General features: G+C 41.3%; 1 protein-coding gene across 2 annotated transcripts in view; it reads right to left on the bottom strand.

Moving 5' to 3' along the window:
- Window positions 1-90: 90 nt before the first annotated feature.
- Window positions 91-14,723, bottom strand: part of adamtsl5 (ADAMTS like 5) — a 63,006-nt gene continuing 48,373 nt past the window's right edge. For both annotated transcript variants that reach the window (XM_054771837.1, XM_054771836.1), the window contains 6 exons: window positions 14,258-14,344; window positions 13,544-13,707; window positions 12,101-12,290; window positions 6,040-6,147; window positions 4,339-4,410; window positions 91-4,234 (listed from right to left, as the gene is read on the bottom strand). In XM_054771837.1, the coding sequence (XP_054627812.1) occupies window positions 3,909-4,234; window positions 4,339-4,410; window positions 6,040-6,147; window positions 12,101-12,290; window positions 13,544-13,707; window positions 14,258-14,344 (947 nt within the window). In that variant the 3' untranslated portion in view covers window positions 91-3,908. The remainder of the gene's footprint in view (window positions 4,235-4,338; window positions 4,411-6,039; window positions 6,148-12,100; window positions 12,291-13,543; window positions 13,708-14,257; window positions 14,345-14,723) is intronic.

Here is a 14,723-nt window from a genome sequence, read left to right as displayed (position 1 = left end):
CCTTTCACATGTTTAACAATCACAACGTTTGAGCGGCTTGAACCAATTTTGGTCTGCATTTCTCCACTTTCTGAGCATTTTACCCTGTTTTATTTCATTTCACTTTTCACTTTCCTTTTCTTTGGAGCCTCAAGCGTTGAAGATAAGACCGCGAAACATCGTAACATGTCGATAGACATACAAGACACACAGTTCCCTTCAAAACAGTTATAGTTCATTGACATAGTTTATAGTTGAAGTCAATCAGTGCCACACAATAAAATACTGTATATTTCCTTTGGTATTGTAAAACAAATCTCATTCACCACAGAACAAGGTGGATGAACAGCCATGACACTGTGAAAGATGCCACACAACTGTAGCAAGTGACAAGTTTTGCTTGAAGCTTCTGAACATACTGTACATACCTACAGTATATTCAGGCGATGCAACAAAATATTGAGCGACGGTCCAAAAAAAACAATCCACCTCTCAAATTCAGTTGGGCGCTTGACAGATCGTGTTTCATACGTTGAAATCACATTTGCAATTTTACAGTACGCAGCTGATTTTTGATGAAAAAAATAGTTTCATTATTTTTTTTCTTTGAAAATAGGCTGTTTTTGTTCTGCGGAAAACACATCTCATTCACCCTAAGTCGGTAATAATTTATAAATACATGGTAATACAGGTCAAATGTACAGTATACATGTGCCACTGTTACAAAAAAGCCCAGTTTTCACATTTATGTCTGTATGCTTCACTGATAATGTTTTGTCCTCAAGCGTTGAGATTTCGCACTTTGTTTGGCGTCCTTGAACGCACCATAATTGTGTGCTGAGACGCAAAAGATTCGAGTCATCGATCGTCTTCCGTTATCATTCATTAGTGGTGAGTACTTATAAATTTGATACTTTAAATGTGTTCATTAGTGTGTGAGCCATATTTAGGGATTGTGTCACGAGTGAACAATGGCAAAGGAAGAGATAAGAGGAGAGTTCTGGAAGTGAATCTAACCTAGTAATTACATCAGTCACTTTTATAGCAAATGCTGATCCCAGATTGGCTGTCGTCGGGCGGTTACTCTCAGTTTTTCGCCATTCATTGGTGGTCCCGGAACAAGCGGGGATCCATGGTACAGCAAATTTTCATTTCATTCATCTTTGTTTCTGTTTTTTTTTGCGATGCTGGAAACAAGCATTGAAAAAGGGCCCAATCAAACAAGTGGATTGGATGTTTGAGGCTTTTATCCCGCCAAAATACATTTCTAGTACAGTAATCCCTCGTTTAGCATGGTTAATTGGTTGCAAACCAGACCTTGATGAGTGAATTTCCACAAAGTAGGATTCCTTCTTTATAAATGAAATATTTTCATAGTTATAGCTTAGAAAATGTGTTCACAACCTTGTAAACATGGTTTTTAACATTATTAGAGCCGCCGCCTATGCATGAAATAACACCCCTATAGTCACGCTTACACTCATATTACCCAATATAATGTGTTCCGGTGGTAGGGGAACTGAGTGGTGGGAGGACAGGAAGTGAAGTCGGGGGTTGAGAGTTGAGTTTTAGCTTGGCGTGGGTTACGGCTGCAACAGTAGCCCGTGTTTTTATTAGGGATTATTGTCCCTGTTGTGAGATAAATCAAACCTGCAATAAAAGCCTGTTGTTCCGGTGATCTAGTCTGGTGCTTGTGTGTCTTACCGAACATTACAGTAACCTTACTGACACCAAGTGACCAGTGTGGAAGACTACATATCATTACGTCTTTGAATGCGTCTTCTGAATGCCTTATATTTGTATGTTAGTTGATTTAGCCAATTGATTTTGCTTAATTTAGGCAAAAAAATATGTAAAACTTGCTTAAATATGCATCTTTTTTGTCTAATAATAGGCCATATTCAACCACAACAGACTCATTTATTATTAATGATTTATTAATTAATATATTTTTGAAGAAACGTGATAGAATGAAGCCACAAAATTCAAGGCACGAAGGGATTACTGGATAAAATGTCATATTGCGGAACAGGTTAGACATTTTGTTCTATTTTTTGCAATTTGTCTCATCTTGTCTTGGTTAGTTAGGCATGCCAGAATAGAAGCAGGGCTTACGACAGAAACATCAGTTATTCCTCTCCAATTTTTTTTCAAGGTCATTTTCAAAAGGATGCTTAAAAGGAGCAGGACGGATTGACCTGGTTGACTAATTAATATTTTATAGATGCGACATTACATGACATTTTCATCACTTGATTAGGTTATGCTAAATAATCATAAATAATAGATGTTATAACTATAACAATAAAGCGAAAACATTTTAATTGAAACTCTATGCTGTTGTAAAAACTGAAATATAGTTGTTGACATTCTCCTACAAGAGAATGTGCTGAAGTGGATGGAATTTTGGTAGTGACAGTTCAGAGTGTGGGTGGAGCCATTCAAATACCCAAACATGCTGATTCTTGTTAAATTCTCTACATATTATATTTTATGTTTAGATATTATATTTTCAGAATGTGTCACGGGCCAATAAAATAACTGTTTACAACACAATGTGAGCTGCAGAGGTGCTGTTCTCCAGCAGATATCTGCAACTGTGTGTCGGGACGGAAGGCACGTTAGGTCCCAACTGAATTGTCTCCCTTTCCCGCTCAAGCTTGACAAAGTCGACAATAAACATGGCACGCACCTCGCGGCGGTGTAAGCAAGCGAATAGCACAGACAAGAATGTGATGTACAGTACATTCATGGACATCGGGTCATTACATTGTTATTGTTATGTTTTGCCCAGGCATAAAAACGTGACCCATTGAAAACGCCGCTACGACCCACTTTTGGGTCAGGGCCCCCCAAATTAGAATCACTGGTCCAAAATTTTATGTCAACAAAAGCAACCATGGATATCTCACGAGGGCACTTTCTCAAAATAAGAAGAACACGGTGGAGTTGGTTGACATAAGACGGGTTGTCCTTGACAGACTTAAACGGGTTCTACTGTAATAACATTATACTACAATAATAATAATAATTATATAGTCATGTAAAAATAACATACAAGTACTTTGTTCTTGAGACTTAAAACATTAAACATTAAAACATTGGTGTTAAAATACGGCTGTTTGATACATTTTTGCGTCCAGGTATTATGTCACGTATTAAAAGTGTCTTCTTGGAGAACATTCTGGCATTTATTAAACAGGTACGTTTTTATTGTCTCCATATACTTGAAAAGGACTTATTTCAGCTTCTGTGGCTTTAGTTTGTCCCCATGTTGGTGTAAACATTGCCCCCTCCTCTGATGACAGTGCCATCATAAATACCGGTAAATGTGACTTATAGTCCAGTGTGACTTACTGTATATACAGTATACTGTATTTGTCCTCTTCATGATGCATTTTGACTTATACGCCTAAGAGACTGTAGTTATAAATGGTAGTACCTCACTCCTAATATCCATCCTACTTTAAATTAAGGCTCCCTTTTGCCACTTGTAAATGGTAGACACTCCAGGATCAGACATTACAAAATAAATAATTACATATTGGCTATACATTAACCATGTTTCAGGGTACCCCATTGCAAAGTGGTACCTCAAGGTGTACAGTAATAGTGCTGAGGTGGATTTTCCCTCAAATCTGGCATGCATAAAGAAATAATACAGAGTATAAAGTTAATTATATTTTGAAGAACAGCAATTACATGTCATATTTGAGTCAATGCTCTTTGGCGTGTGTTTACAGGTGGCTGCAGGTGTCCACCTAAAGTGCTCTATATGTTATAGTAAGCCATGCAGGCTTTTAAATAAACATGGAGTCTCTTTGGTTCCTCTGTGTGGAGTGGAGAGTTTTGTCCATGTGTGGACATTTGTGTGTCCGTGGATGATGAAGGTCCAGACAGGAAAACGCTGATGCAATGTTTCACCGGGCTCACACCGCAGGCCGCTTCTGTCCTCTGTTGCTGCAGAGCCTCTCCAGCGGCCGCAGCAGTTCATCCTCTCTGGGTCTGTATGGCACCACGTAGCTGTCCTCCTCCAGCAGAATGCGGTTTAGCGTCTGTTCGTAGTTGATGTGTCGACGCACCATCAGGATGTACTGCCTGCCGGGCTCCAGATGGGGGCAGTCACACACATTGGGGACCCAAAGGAACTCACGGTGCTCCAGACGGAAGCTGTTACGGTAAGTGTGGAGGACCTGGACATCGTAACGCGTCTCTGCGCCTCTGTAAAGCTTCCCCAGGACTCTGGCACGAAAAACTGATTGGGTGGAAAATGACATTTTAGTATTTGGATTTTCCTTTTGGTTTCGATCGTGATTTGTTTAAAAAAAAAAAAAGGATAAAGTTCAAGTTCGGACTTACCAAAATCCTTCTGGCAATACTGCCTCTGGCGCTCTCTTCGACCTTTAACTCGTCTACATTTCCCACAATGCCCTGCATGACAAAATGAGCATAAATTAGCTCAGACTGTCACATTTCCTGTTTCCGACAGTAATCCCTCGTTTATCAGGATTAATTGGTTCCAGACCCAAACGTGATAAGTGAATTTCTGCAAAGCAGGATTCCTTTTTTATAAAAATCGTAGTGAAAATAAAATAACACAAAGTGTTAGGGATTACTGTGTCTGTTGTGAGAAAATTCGAACCTGCAATAAAAGCCTGTTGTTCTGGCGATCAAGCCTGGTGCTTGTGTGTCTCACCCAACATGACAGTAACATTACTGACACCTAGTGATCAGTGTAGAATACTTCATATCATCCCAGTGTCTTTGGATGTGTCTTCTGAATGCTTTATGTGTGTATTTTAGTGCCATTTTTAAGCCGTTTTGTTTTTGCCAATTTTATGCTTGAAAGTGCTTAACTTAGGCAACAAATAGGTACAATTTGCTTAAATATGTGCGTGAAGAGGCAAGGGACGACTTCAGGTGTGGGACGGAGCAACGAGGCACACCTACAGCCTCTTTCCAATTAGTAGTGGTGTTCTTAAACGCAGGAAGCAGCAGGAAGATGCCTTTTCCATGCTTCCTTGTTCCACCCCAAGACCTGAGAGGGCTGTCTTCTTTCCTAGTCCGCCTCTAGTATCTTTTATCAAGGAGTGTCCCAAGATTCTTGCAAGATTAAAATGTGATACTAGTTTGGTGTTCCCAGTGTCAGTGGGTGACGTGTGGCCTTTTTTTCCGTCTGAGTTGAACAGCTGCTGCCGTGTTAATGTCCAGGCAGAAGCTGTAGTAATCCCACATTTGATCAAATTTACTTAAGATTTGTCAGATCAAAACACAGCTGTTCAGACTTGTCTGCAGCCTTAATCAACGAGCGGTTACATTTGGCTGAGTACCAACTTTACAAGCACCAGTGATCGGTTATTGGTTACTAATGCTCCAAGTTAGTAGCAGAAATGAAGGTCAGGCGTATCGATGATGGTGTATTGGAAGATAAAAGGTAATGTGGGTGTCTTTCTTCATTAATAATGGTACTGTGGCGACCAGCTCTGCTTCGTAAGTTTTTCGCCATTCGCTGGTGGTCCTGGATAGTAACCCCCGCAAAAAAGCAGGGCTCTACTGTACTCGTTTTTCTGCACAATCTGTCCTGTTTTTCCTCATCTTCCAACCAGCCTCCTTGCTCTGTTCCTGCTTGCCCTGTTTTGTTGTGGTTTATTTTTCAGTTGTAACTTTTATTCATATTCACGGTGCCTTGGTGTGTTTTTTCTGTGCACCATCACCCTTAGTTCTTTGTGCCCTGTGAAGATTTCGGATTTTGGTATTGTTAGCTTTTGGACAATTGCGCTCCATTGCGCACAATTTTATTCCTTGGGATACAATAAGAGACAATTTCTGTCCTACAAGGCTCAATATATGAACATGTTAGGTCCTAAAAATGTCAGAGCCCTGACCTCAAACCTGTTAAAGCACCTTTGGGATGAACTAGAACATAGATTGTGAGCACATCAGTGCTCCTCCTCTGACCTCACAAAAAAAAAACATTTATTCACGTATACAGGTACGGGTATGCCAAGAATTATGCATCTTTTTACACTTGTTGGATGACTTGGTATTTGATCAACTTACTTCCTGGTGAGGGCTGAGGTAGCAGGTTTCTGTGTCTCTCCTCTCGTTCCAGGCGAGGCACAACGGGGTGGGAAGGTTGGCGTGGCGGCTTCACGGGCCTTCTTAATGCTGCTTGAAAGGAATCACACCACACTAGTTGGCATCGTCACACATTTTACATTACTATGTGAGTAATTTCAGAGATTTAAAAAAATTTACAACTACGCGCAATAATGTATTACCTATGTAATCATCGCTTGCTACATCACGGTTCGAACATCGTGCCCTCACTTTGTCGCGTTTTTTCACTATTTAATGAATAAATGATCACTGCTTTGTAGTTGAATACGGCCTATTATTAGTAAAAAGTGCATATTTAAGCAAATTATAAATATTCTTGGCCTACAAGAAAAATTTTTAAGCATAAAAACGTTTAAATGAACAAAAACACAAATATGCATTCAGAAGATGTGATATGTAGTGTAATGTCTGTGACTTGCTGTGTGCGCCTGGGACGCGACGTGTGTGGTGTCAGCTAGCTAGAGTTGACTGCTTAGCTGAGTGTTAACAGAGTGGAGAGTGCGAGTGACTGTCGCGAGTTGTGGCTGACAGCAGCTCCTGTATGGTTTGGGTAATAGGAATGTAATGGTGACAATCGGGGTGTTATTTAATGTCTATAGGGCTCTAATAATGTTACAAAGTGTATTTAGAAGGTCGTAAATAGGTTTTCTATGTACTACTACAAAAATATTCAATTTAGAAATAAAGAATCCTACTTCTCGGAAATTCAGTCATCACAGTCCGGCCTATGCCAGCTGAATAAAGTAGTAAAATATAATAAAAAATAAAAAGTAATAAAAAAATCTAAGTCAAAGCACGAGCAACCTTTCCATCTCAATAATAAGACCACTACACGGCTTAATTAGTATTGTTGCTTTCATTGGAGGAGACTGTTTAACAAGCTCAAATATACTGTACTGTAGCGACCTGGCAGTTACCTGTAGTGTTAAAGAGTTTTGTGACTTCCGATTGTCTTTGGACGTTGCTGATGTTGTTCTGCCCTGGTTTGGCCGAAAGTAGCCTGTTTTGTTTTTTAAATTAATGGACCATATCCTCATCATCCTTACAATGCCCGGATAGACGTTACAATACCATCTTTATCCTTAATGATGGTCGCAACTGTCCAGTGTTGCCGCACCAGCCGTCACCAAGTAGAGTTCGGGACAGCAGATAAACAGAAAAATGAGGTCTGAACCCATGGAGTTGGAGGTCTTGGTGGAGGATGCAAATAAACACATTGGTGAACTCCATCAGAGACATCGCATCATCATAATATGGCTATACAGTAATCCCTCGCCACTTCACGCTTTGAATTTCGTGGCTTCGCTGTATCATGATTTTTAAAAAATAATAAATCATCTCTGTTTTGTGGTTGAATGCATGCTGTTATTAGTCAAAAATATGCATATGTAAGCAAATTGTATGTATTTTTTTGCATAAATTAAGCATTTTCAAGTTTAAAAATGGCTAAATGATCTCAAATACAAATTTAAGGCATTCAGAAGACGCATTCAACAAGTACAGGACTTGAGTGCTGGAACAACAGGCTTTTCTTGCAGGTTTAGGCACAATAATCCCAAAAACGGGCTACTGTTGAACTGGGTGCTTCCTTTCCGCCCCACACTCAGCTCCCCAAGCACCGGAACACATTTACAGTAACACACCGAGTCTTATTCAGGTATTTTCTCTTATTATGTCTACTATATTGGGTAATACAAGTGTAAAGGTGACTCTAGGCATGTTATTTCATGTCCAGACGGCACTAATAATGTACCCGTATTTAGAAGGTAATAAACAGGTTTTCTTTGCTCTAACTACAAAATGATTCCATTTATAGATAAGGAATCCTACTTATCACGAAATTCACTTATCACGGTAGGGTCTGCAACCAATTACCCGCAATAAACAACGGATTGCTGTATTAGTGTACAGTATTTTGTCATTTTGTTGTTTTACACTTCCACATGTAGGATACATTTAGGTGTGAAATCCACACTAAAATCCCACTACAGGAGGTGCACAGCTCGTTATTACATTGGCACACTGCGATGGTGCGCTGGAATAATCCAGATGACAGAAAATGCAGTGTTGCAAGCAGTTTTTCCATAGAGGATATGGCATAGCTTCTTTTTGTAACTTGCAGTCCAAATATGGTGACAAATGCACAGAAGATTTTGTCTCTCTCCGTCGACCTCGTCTCTCGTGTTTACGTAAACAAACGGTGGTGCACAGACGTACAGACGATGGAAAAGCACTGCTCGCAGGACATTGAGCTGCTGATGGTGAAATGCAGACCTTTTTATTTGCCTCGTGAGTTTAGCGCTGTGTATTTAACTGCTGTTTACATCCCACCACGAGCTAACACTGCTAATGCACTAGGCCTCCTGCATGACATCATTGATAAACACGAGACCAAACACCCAGACGCTGTATTTATTATATCTGGCGATTTCAACCACTGTAACCTCAGGACTGTCCTCCCCAAATATTACCAGCATGTGAGCTTTCCCACAAGGGAAAATAACATCCTGGACCAAGTCTACAGCAACATGAAAGGTGCTTTGAAGGCTGTTCCAAGACCCCACTTTGGAAAGGCTGACCACATCTCTATATTCCTTTATCCAACATACAGACAACTTCTTAAAAAAGCTCCCCCTGTACGTACAGCAGTTAAAGTATGGAATGAAGAAACTGATCAAGTACTTCAGGACTGCTTTGGCTGCACAAACTGGGATGTGTTTAAAACTGCAGCGGGGAGGGAAGATTGTACTGTTGATTTGGATGAATATGCTTCTGCTGTTACTGGCTACATTAGCACATGTATAGAGACTGTTACCACCACCAAGTATTACAGAAAATACCCTAACCAAAAACAGTGGATGAACTGTGATGTAAGGGCTAAGCTACGTGCTCGTTCGACTGCATTTGTCATGGGCACCGCTGATGACTACAAAAAGGCCAGATATGACCTGAGGAGGTCTATACGAGAGGCCAAAAGACAGTACAGACAGAAGCTGGAGGGCTACTATTCCACCTCAGACCCTCGGCGCATGTGGGCGGGGCTCCAGCACATCACAGACTATCGACAGCAGAGTAGCGTAGCCACGTCCAGCCAAACCACACTTCCTGATGAGTTGAATGAGTTCTATGCCCGCTTTGATACCCAAACTCCTGATGAGCAGAGAGGATGGCTGAACCTGGGGAGCACACAGGACTCACCTCTCATGGTGACATCAGCTGATGTGCGCAGGGTTCTAAACAAAACAAACCCACGAAAAGCAGCAGGCCCAGACAACATCTCAGGACGTGCACTTCGGGTTCGCTCATCAGAGCTAGCTGATGTGCTTGCTGACATATTTAACCTGTCGCTTGCACAAGCATCTGTACCGACCTGCTTTAAGTCCACCACCATAGTGCCCGTACCCAAGAAGAGCAACGTGACCTGCTTGAATGACTATCGCCCTATAGCACTCACTCCTATTGTTATGAAGTGCTTTGAAAGATTAGTCATGACCCACATCAAAAAGAGCATCCCGGCGGCAACCGTGGACCCTCTACAGTTTGCATATCGCCAGAACCGGTCCACGGATGATGCAGTCAACACTGCCATCCACACAGCCCTTTCTCACCTACAGGGCCAGGACACATACGTCAGAATGCTATTTATAGACTATAGCTCTGCATTCAATACAGTCAGCCCCCACAAACTCACAGATAAGCTCCTCACACTTGGCCTGTCTCCCTCCCTCTGTAACTGGGTGTTTAACTTTCTCACAGGCAGGCCCCAGTCAGTCAGAGTCCACAACCGCACATCCAGCTCAAGAATTGTGAGCACTGGGACCCCACAGGGGTGTGTGCTGAGTCCACTCCTCTACACGCTCTTCACCTATGATTGCGTGGCCTCCCAGAACAACACCAGCATCATTAAATTTGCGGATGACACTACAGTCATCGGACTGATCACTGGTGGTGTTGAAACATCATACAGAAGAGAGGTGGCGGACCTCATAGCTTGGTGTCGTGATAACAATCTCCTTCTCAATACAGATAAGACTAAAGAGATGATCATCGACCCAAGAACAAGGGAAAAGGAGCCGCATAGACCCCTGTTTATTGATGAGACTGAGGTGGAGAGGGTGAAAACCTTCAAGTTCCTTGGCACACACATCAGCGAGGACCTCACCTGGTCTCACAACACCCAACAAATTCTGAAGAAGTCCCAAAGGAGACTGTACTTCCTGAGAAGACTGAGGAAATTTGGCATGTCCACCACAATCCTGAGTTGCTTCTACAGATGCACTATGGAAAGTGTCCTTACCGCCTCCATCACTGTTTGGTACGGTAACTGTACAACACGTGATAGGAAGGCACTCCAGCGGGTGATCAAGACCTCACAGAACATTGTTGGGGCAGCCCTCCCCTCACTGCAAGACATTTATAAATCTAGAGTCCTACGCAGAACACACAACCTCATCAAGGACAGCACACATCCACAACACTCATTATTCACACTTCTACCGTCAGGCAGACGCTACAGGAGTTTGAAGTCCAGGACCACAAGGCTGGCAAACAGCTTTTACCCACAGGCCATCAGGCTCCTCAACGAAGCACTCGCACACGCCGCACGCAACACACGCACACACTCATAGCACTTTATTTATTTATTTATTTGTATTATTTACTTGTATTAATGTCTCGTCTGTTGTTGTTACTTAATTTATTGGTATATATGTTTATGTGTTTATGTTTCTTATGTTCTTATTCTTTCATTTGTTTTCTTTCTTTTCTTGGGAGAATGAACAGAATAAGATTTTCATTGCATGGTATAACTGCTGTTGTACTATGCACATGACAATAAAACTCTCTTGAATCTCTTGACCGCCATTGCACCGGCTCCTTCTCAGTGACCGCAGCCATTTGTGCGTATCAAAGACCAGTGGTTTGCACCTGCCTTCCATCCATCAATCCTTTAATTTTCTATGCCGCTTATCCTCATTAGGGTCGCGGGGGTATGCTGGAGCCTATCCCAGATGACTTCGGGCGAGAGGCGGGGTACACCCTGGACTGGTCGCCAGCCGATCGCAGGGCACATATAGACAAACAACCATTCACACTCACATTCATGCGTATGGACAATTTAGAGTCACCAATTAACCTAACTTGCATGTTTTTGGAAGGTGGGAGGAAACTGGAGTACCCGGAGAAAACCCACTCACGCACGGGGAGAACATGCAGAATATAGATGCAAAAACACAGGCTGCAAACAGTTTTCAGGTTTGATAAATCACATTGCGGCTGCAAAATCATTACATTTGCATCTCCTCCTCCCAGAATTTTGTGTGTTCTGATAATCTGCATGTACGTATTTTGCCTATGCATGAAGGCTCATTTGACAGATGCAGTCCTCAGTGTACCCTGTTAGTAGATCAGCTATCAAAAAATGACAGATATCCCTTAGGTTTGGCGCCCCTGGTAGCCTGGCTGACTTCCGTTTTGCTCCGCGAACCTACCGCGTTTTGTGTCATGCATGTGTTTTGGGGGTTTGTGTGTGTTTCTGGAATTTGCAGCATTTTTCTTTTGCATTTGTTTTTTGATCCTGCAGTGTTTACGTACTTGCAGCATTTTCACATTGCGTGTGTTTTACGGTTTTGTGTGTTTTTGGTTTTGGATCATTTGTTATTGTAATGCAGGCGTCTGTCTACATGTGCAAACTGTTTGCGGTATTGATCGATGGTGACAGAAGACACAATTCCTCAGGCTGTGGCCACATTTCCGTGTGGTTGTAAGTAAGTCCAGAGGAGCTCTGCCTGCACACGTGCACTGCAGGCTTCACAAGAAACAAAACAGCTGCATTCTTCTGCAGTAGCAAACAGCCTGCAGAAGCAAAACTGAGCTTTAGAAACCGACTTTAAAGACGACACTAAAGTCAAGATTTCACTACAAACTAATATAAACCAAAAGCACTGGATTGGAAGTGAATGCAGAAAAGTTATTTGTTACTATTAGTTTAAATGAGGCTTACACCAGTGGGGGCGGGTGGTGACCTGGGGAAGCCGTGTAGTGGTAGTTGTGGTGGGTTGCTCCCAGGGGAGGTAGCTGTCAGAGAGGTGAGTCTGACGCAGAGGGCTTCTCCTCCCATGGTAAAGGTCGTACTGGTCTGGTGGCAACCAGTACTCATACTCAATCCCTGGGTTTCTGTCTGTGGCCAGAACCTGCACACAATGATTATATAGTCATTAAGATGACCTAACTTTAAATGTTTAAGACAAAATTGAATCTTGAATCTTGAATCTTGAAAATAACTTTTGAAAAATCATGCTTTCAATATTGGCCGCACGGTGGCCTAGTGGTTAGCATGTTGGCCACACAGTCAGGAGATCTGGAAGACCTGGGTTCAAATCTCTGCGCGTGCGTGGGTTTTCTCCGGGTATTCCAAAAACATGCATGCATGCATGTTAGGTCAATTGTCCATAGGTGTGAATGTGAGTGTGAATGAATGTCTATATGTGCCCTGAAACTGGCGTCGGACCCAAAGCCTGCACAGTACAAAACATATGCATAAAGCAGGACTGTACAAAGTGTGCCATTTGTGTCCTGTTGAAATGAAAGTTGAAATAGTTGGAAAATTACAAAGAACAACAACATCAGAAATTGAAAAAAAAACAGCTGTAATTTTTCAGAGAATAAAGTCAAAACATTAAGAGAAAAAAAACTTGTATTCTAACAAGAACATTTTTTTTTAATTGTATAAGAATAAACGCATAAGATTATGAGGAAAAATAACACCATTTTAGTAGCATGGAGTTGAAATATCTAAAAAAAAAATTGCTATTTTTTAAAAGTTGTAATATTATGAGAAACAAAAAAAAAAGTTACATTTTTCGGAAAATTGGGCTGGGGAAAAAGTTATGGGAATAAAGTAAAAATATTATGGGAATAAAGTCATAATATTATAAGAAAATTTTCAAAAATCATTTAAGGTGACAGTTGAAATATTTAGAAAATAAAAAAAACAACAGCAAAAATGGGAAAAAAGAAAGCAAAGCTGATACTAATAATAGGCTTTGTCACCTATACCACAAGGCTGAGATGCAGTTTTTTCTTGAAATATATATCACGTCTAAGCATATCTACATGTGTTGCTTTACAAAATATCAAAGCGGCCTTTGCATCCTTTCATTTTTCACTACGTGGCACCGCGGGAAAAGTTTTGGACACCCCTGACAAAAAGTAAGGACATGATCGGGAAGCTTTCCTGACTTATTATGTGACAAAACATAAATATTCCAAAACAAAATACTGGGTGCTTTTACAAGCAGCAAGTTCAGCAAATCAGTGTAATATCTATGAATATACTGTAGCTCATTCATATTTAATACATTTACTTTACACCAAATATTCAGAGGGTTAATTAAAAACGAGCCCCCGGGCTGCACTTTGGACACCCCTGCTTTAGGGGTCTTACCATTATACGTAAGTCTTCCTGGGTGGGGCCTGGGACCTCAAAGCTCTCCCAGGTGTCTGCAGACCGCCGGTACAGAAGTTTGGTTCCAGCCACACTGTACTCCCCTGGGACGCTAATCTTCCAGTTCCCGTTGATCACAAACTGGGCACGACCATTCTGGAGAGCTATATGAACGGAAAAGGTGTTTTTTGGGGGGTGTTGATATTGTCACATGCTTCTGTACCAGTGGATCACAACAAAGTAGGGAAGAGAGGGAATTTGTGTGCACTTTCAAGAAAGAAATAAGCCAGAGGACCTTATAAGGCAGTTGTCTCGACTCAGTGCTCAGAGGGATTTTCCATGACACATCATGGAAACAAGGACCCTCACCTACTTTGCCCCGGTGGCCAGATAGAGCGTTTACATGTGTCAGCCTCAGGACCAGTGTGTGCTACGACTAAATCTGTTTTATTTTGGTCTCATAAACAAGATAAGAATAGAAGTCGGTGCTTGTTATGTTGCCTGGAAAACACACACAACATCCATCAGTAGCCAGACAGGACTGCTGAGCGCTTCTTGTCTCTGGGGAGAGGAAGTAACAGCAAGTCTCTGAAAAAACGATGTGACACGTAGGATTTACGAGTGTAGCCATGGAGCCGGTGACACAGCAGTAACGTGAAATCGATACGCACAAGAGACCAGGTGACCCGTGTGTGTGTGTGTCCGTGATCTTACCGAGATAATTCCGGCTGTTATCCGTGACACGGATGTGAGTGGCTCCAGCTGGTATCTTGGCTACTTCATTGTATCCAAAAGGCCCACCTACCAACAGAACACAACGGGGAAAAAAGAACATTATTTTTGCAGCATAAAGTTCAACTATTAAAGCTTTAATTGATTCACTTATTTAAGCTTTAACTTTACAATAATAAAGTCAAAATATTAAGAGAAAAAGTCATAATTTTACGAGAACAATGTTGTAATATTATGAGGAAAAATAACACCATTTTGGGAGCATAAAGTTGAAATATTAAATGAAATTTTTTTGTTAACTTGCAATGCTGAAAATGCTATGCTATGCTATGAGAAACAACAAAACAATAAAGTTGCAATTTCTGGAAAATTAAGTTTGTGGAAAAAGTTATAATGTATGTAGAATAAAGTCTAAATATTACGGCAATAAAGTCACATTTATGAGAGG

This window comes from Dunckerocampus dactyliophorus, chromosome 3 (assembly GCF_027744805.1).
Source record: "Dunckerocampus dactyliophorus isolate RoL2022-P2 chromosome 3, RoL_Ddac_1.1, whole genome shotgun sequence".
Classification (NCBI taxonomy): Eukaryota; Metazoa; Chordata; class Actinopteri; order Syngnathiformes; family Syngnathidae; genus Dunckerocampus; species Dunckerocampus dactyliophorus.
This window is presented reverse-complemented; position numbering and strand designations above follow the sequence as displayed.